Here is a 6,114-nt window from a genome sequence, read left to right as displayed (position 1 = left end):
TGATGTTTGATGGGGAAGGCTGCATTTATTCTGGATTTTGAACATACATTAAACCATATGTGCACTGTAAGCAAAAATGTGAATATTTACAAGACAAAAAAATCAATATACACAGAAGAATTATAATACAAGGGGGGGGGGGAATCCTTCAGTAACCCTTACAACATAACATCCTTTAAACACATGAAAGTTTTGAATTTAGCAAAAACTAGAGGGTTGTTAGATCTGAAAATTGCAGCCACCTTCTGAGTTTTAAGGAGATAAACATGAAACGTTTATCTGCTCGCTCAGCTTTTCTCTTCAGTGCATTTCACTTTAGTTCCAAATGTAACTCAGAACTGAAAACAATAAGAAAACCTCAGGATCGAGGTGTAATCAGAAGATAAATATTGTAGTGTTTGTTTCCATCGCTTCCAAACCAAGGTTCATAACTCACCGAATACCTCAGAACTGAACGCTCATCCAACTCTGATGGGTTTTCTTTGTATTTTTTTTTTTTTTAAAGAGATCATCAAAGCAGTAAATTCTGGTTTGTTGTGGGAATTTTTAAGCTCAGGATCCTCAGTCAATTGTTTACAAACCTGGGTCAAGTTGTTACACATTCCTACACATTTTGAAGGAAAATATGGATGTTTCTCACAAAATAACAGGTTGCCCTCCCCACTCAACCATGTTGCTACTGCTGCAGTTTGCAGCTTGTGCCACTAGATGTCACTACAACCTGCACCACATGCCTCTGAAAACAGCTTTATGCTGACCTGCTTCTATATTTTCCTAAACAAACTAATACATTGTTGCCACCTTTTATTCACTGAACTGATTTTTTAAATAATCCATGTACGTTTTCTGCAAAACTGTCTCAGAGCTCATCAACCTGCTGGAAAAAAAGTTTTACTGGATGAAAAATGGTAAAAATAAACAAGTTATTTCCTTCTCAACCAACTTGGTGCTGAACCAAAGCAAACTAACAATTTAAGCAGCATTTCAGGAAGCCCATATTTATTTATATAAGGTGCTATAAAAACTGAGTTTGATTAACATCAACCAAACTGTTCATAAATCCAGATTTAAACATAAATTTGTAGACTTTCAAATCGAAAGCTGGCATTTATAAATGCAGCTTGGAACTGTGTGTGTAACTCCTGACTGGAGGGCTGCTTGAAAATGTTGTAAATAGTGTTTATAAATGTAGCCTGATGCTTAAAGCAGAAATTAGAAATCAGATTGGTGATAAATGGCCATGCTGATCTCCCCAAAAATTCAAAATGGAGGATTAAACTAAAGCCGGTTGATTCTGGTTTACCTCTAGAACCAGTGTGGTGGTAAAAACAATTATTCATCCTGAAAAAAATTACTTTCCATCTTTATGTATGTTGTTGGACAATGCCATCGCCACCTAGTGGTCAGGTTTTATCATTTCAGAAACAAGTCGCAGCGTAAAGTCGACGCGTTTCTATGCTTCAGCAGCAAAATGGAGGGAAAGCGAGGAGGGCGACCAGTTGACTGAAAGTACGATTTCCAACGGTAAACACTTATAAACAAAGTTAACCCTCTTCAACATGAGATTCTGTGTGTCTTGTTAAACTCTCCCAACCTTCAGAGTGAAAGTTGAAAGTCTTGTCGATCGCTAGCAGAGATTTTATTCCCAGACAAACACAGAATTTTTCTTGCTGAAATACAGAAATCGTTTTGGTTATGTTCTGCAGACAGTGGTGCTGCTCACCTCGATGGACCAGAAAGCAAAAGATAAAAAAACGATGGAAAAAAAAAATCCCAGAAAATATTCATTGCAGATAGCAGCTAGTTTAATAAACAGTTTCTGTGCCCTCCGACGAGGAGAAGAAGAAGATGGTGGTCGGGCGGCGGTTCACCCCAGCAGCAGACCCGACAGCGCGTTCAGGTCTCTCATGTACGGGTTGTCGCTGAGGATCCGGTCGATCCGCTGCTTCTGGTCAGGAAAGATATCGTACAGCTTCCTCTTCAGCTCTGATGTCTCCCCCGGCGACCGCTGCGGCGGCGGAGCAGGCGACGGCGAGGGCGAGCGGCGCGGAGGGTGCCACTCGGGCGGCCCTGAGTGCGGCCAGTGTGCGGTGGGGTGGGCCGTCAGGGAGGCGGGGTTACGCAGAGTCTGGACGTTAACGGGCTGCTGCTGCTGCTGGGACGAGGCCCGGAAATCCGGAGGGTGGAACAGCGGCGGGGAAACTCTCCTGGAGAGAGAAGAAGAAACAGGCTGCAGATAAATCCCGAACAACCAGAGTCACAGAAACACAGCGGATGACTCACCTGTTGTCTTTCCGCAGGAAGTCGTCCAGGTGGGGTCCGTCTTTTCCAAGTGGGTCGTCAGGAATCATGAAGTGATCCTCAACGAAGGTAAACTGAAGAAGCCTGTCAGGAAACGCAAAGTGCAGCGTTCACACAAATGGAAAATTTCATATTGAAAAACCAACAGCAATTTGTAAAGGTGAGCTATTATGCTTCCTTTACCTGGCTAGGACAGGTGTGTTTTAGGGCCTCTGTCACTTTAAATCCAAATAAGCTGCTGCTGGCCACGCCCCCAAACTCAAAGTTTACACTCACAGGTAGTAATGGGCTTTTACAGTATTGTCATTTATCGTGATCAGTAAGCAACAGAGCAGTATTTAAAAAAGTCCAGAGACTGTTTGACTCTTTACAATAAATATCACATTCAGTAGAATTTCCCATGAAATGCCCCAGAAAACTCACTTTGAAATGGAAAAACATTCAGTATTAGATTTCAGGAAAACCTGGTCACATAAATTTGTTCTCGTGAAATTCAGTTTTAAATTACTAACATACATTAGGCTGTGTTTGGAGCCCGGACAGTCCTCAGTTTGACAGAATCACCATCCTTTTGTGTTTCTGTGACTAAATGTTAGAATGTAATATAAAGGGCATGAAGAAAACGCTGCTTTCAGGTAAAATATGGTGCTCACCTTGATGTAATACACAAAACAACCAGTAGGTGGTGAGAAAATCACAGAAAATAAAAATATTTCTGAGTGTCTACAGCTGCTTTTAGCATTTAAACTTTGAATAAATATCAGCTGTTAACACTCACATATTTCAGCAAAATGGCAAAAAAAAAAGTATTTATATTTACATTGCATTGTCTCTTTAAATGTTTCACTAGAAAACTAGGAATAATTTAGACATTTAAGACTTATTTTGATTAAAAATTATTTTATCTTCTGGTCTGTAAATGAATCTAAGAAACATTGATTATCTCCAATTAAAGAAGCAAAACATTATAATATCATGTTCCATTAAAATATAATACAAATGTGAGTCAAATGAAAAGAAAAATAGAAAATGTGCCACGGATATTATGGAATACATTAAACACGTGAATATTTCACTAATTAGAACAAGTTCCTGTGAAGATTCTGTTTCCTCTTTCTCAGAGGAACTTTTTCAGTAAAGCTAAACAAGCTATAAATCTTTATTAGTCAGCTGCGTCGCTGGACTTTCCAGCATCTCTCAGGGTAATGAAACACGTCAGCGTCTGACAAACTGAACTCTACAAATCGCAACCAATCACCTCTCTTGAATGATCCGACGCCATGTGTCCGAGGTGTCAACAAAGTCCCGCAGGTTGTCGTTGGTGACGATTATCCCGTCTGTCTTCTCTGCTAGGTGGAGCAGGAACCTGGAAAAAAAAAAAAAAGAGGCAGAGTGGATTGTTTGGATTAGACACTCAGGATTTTCCCGGCGTTCAAAGGTCAGACATTTCCAGAGCGGAGAGGAAAACCTGAAGAGCTCAGTCAGGATCCTGTTTTCAGTCTGAAGGCATTTATGACACAATCTGACTTCAAGTGGAACCGGCAAACTTTCAGAGATATTTCCAGAGTTTCCTCAAATATCTATTCAATGCCAAAGCTTCACATTTAAGAGATTTAACAAAAGGATGAGGCTTCTCTTGATCATTTGTAGACCATCTGAAAAACTTGAGTAAAAGTTTCATTTCAGTTTTCTTCCACCAGATTTTCTCATTTACAGAGAAATAAATTAGCTTCTTATGCTAGCTACACTTTATCACATTTTAGCTTATTTAAAATTTTTTTATGTTGCTAGCTTACTTTTTCTAGGTTTAGCCCATTATTGTTTTTTGTTTACACAATTTAACTTAGTTTATCTTACTATCACTTAGTTCATATTGGTAATTTAGCATGGGTAGGGTAACCAACCTAAATGTTTTCTATGTAAATATGTAGCTGTGCTTTTTAAGCCACTTTTATGGTGGAAAATGAGGTGAAAACGTTTTTTATTTTTACCTGTCGTCATGTGAAGATATTCTCTGGCCGCAGACTTCTCTGGAGGGGGTGAAGGACAGCAGCCGCAGGTCTTCCAGCTGGTTCAGAAAGTGTTGCTCTGGAATAAAAAAAATATGGCTAAGAACAAGATATGTGGAGTCAAATGATGATCTGAAGTATTTGAGTAAATTAAAAATGTCCCTGAATTTGAGGTTTATCACTTTGTGTTGAGATTAGAGGTTTGTAATAATGTGGAAAATACAAGGCCAGTATCTCCAACATTGACACCTTTTCTTTTTATTATTTTTGTTTAAACCTAAAATAGAAATAAAACTTATAGGTGTTTCCAAAATATTTTAAGAACACATTAATATGATAAGAGAGGAAAAATAATAATCAGATAATGATACCAATTTGGTCTCAATATCATCATTGAGAACTGGATGAAACAGCTGCAAAACAGTCGAGATCAATAATTATTGATTAGGTTTGTGTTTTAAATATCTGAAATACTGCCAACTGGTGGCATGACCTTTCCTGTTTTAACTGTAGTTTTCACTCCACATCGTTTTATTATTATTATTTTTAGGCAGTTATGAGGCAAAACCTGACACTGCTGCTGTACAAGTTACTTAACAAGCTGTTGCTAGGCAACCAAATAAAGAGTTCCCACTTTGGTTACCTAGCAACCCTGAGAGTTTGACCAGCTAAAGTCTTTTTCTTCAATTCCCAACATGCTGTAAATATTGATTATTGAATATTCTATTAAACGTATTATCTATCGATATATTTATATGTGTATATATAGCTAAACACAGAAAGATGCTTAGTTTTGAACTTTAAGGTGAGCTCAGGTTTACCTGTAGCGAGTCGGTCTCTCTTCTGACGCCACTGTGGAACGAACACGGTGATCTCCCTGTGGCCTCTCCGCCAGAACATTTCCACGGCCAGAGCAATGCCGCGGCACGAAAAGAACCGGTGAAGGCCATGACTACAAAAAATAAAAGGAAATTAAACTTCAAAACGATGTAAAAAGATGCAATGGAGTAGGTCTGAAGCCAGCGGTTATTTTAGTTTTCTATCGATTATTCTGACGATTAACATGATAAATTCTGCAGATTTTTCATTTAATCTCTTAAGCTTGTTTTTACAATATTAAAATTCCGTAAAAAATGCAAACAAACAGAATTCAAATCCTTTTTAAAAAATAAAATGAACAATTTATTGCCTCTGTTGCAGTAACATAGCATTCCTTTTAGTGTATGTTTGATAATTTGTAGCAAATGATGCATCTACAGCAAAATGATTAATTCTAACGTCTACATGTGAAAAGCTCGGCCATTTCTGCTTTACTTTACATTAATACAGCGTAAGCCTAATCTGTTGAGTATTTGGATTAACCAATTATTGACTGTGTAATAAAATTTGAACCAGATGAAGATAAAGATGCCCCTGGAGGAGTTCTGGATAAAAATACTTACAGAAACAGATTTTTTTTCATATTAAATGCAAAATGTACACCGTTTTGGTACATTATATTATACATTGCTTAATTATAGCTCTGACTTGGGGCTGAGCATTTATTGTATTGCTTATCCTTTATTGTGATAAATTTCCAGTCATAAGAATTTTGAATGTCATCATTAATGATGTTTAATACACATTTTGCAGAAGCCTTATTTAATTTCAGATGCAGCTTCATAAAAGTGTGGGGAAATAAACTGAATCAGCGAAAACAGCAGCTCAAAAAGGGTAAATCTATTTAATTCAGGGGTGGAAAATATGAGTCTTGCTTTGCAGAAATTCACCTGAAACTGAATGAACAAACATCTGTGACTATGAT

At 37.8% G+C, this 6,114-nt stretch overlaps 1 protein-coding gene across 1 annotated transcript; it reads right to left on the bottom strand.

Moving 5' to 3' along the window:
- On the bottom strand, positions 1-5,285 carry LOC103156940 (NEDD4-binding protein 1-like). The gene is made up of 5 exons (XM_007579172.2): positions 5,132-5,285; positions 4,293-4,389; positions 3,560-3,667; positions 2,284-2,385; positions 1-2,207 (listed from the first exon to the last, which is right to left on the bottom strand). Exons 1-5 carry the CDS (start codon positions 5,208-5,210, stop codon positions 1,868-1,870), a joined length of 726 nt encoding a protein of 241 aa, XP_007579234.1. The 5' UTR covers positions 5,211-5,285; the 3' UTR covers positions 1-1,867.
- Positions 5,286-6,114: the final 829 nt, after the last annotated feature.

The sequence above is a fragment of the Poecilia formosa genome, unplaced genomic scaffold (genome assembly GCF_000485575.1).
Source record: "Poecilia formosa unplaced genomic scaffold, Poecilia_formosa-5.1.2 Scaffold510, whole genome shotgun sequence".
Lineage (NCBI taxonomy): Eukaryota > Metazoa > Chordata > Actinopteri > Cyprinodontiformes > Poeciliidae > Poecilia > Poecilia formosa.
Note: the sequence above shows the minus strand (reverse complement) of the source record. Positions and strands in the feature narration are given on the sequence as shown.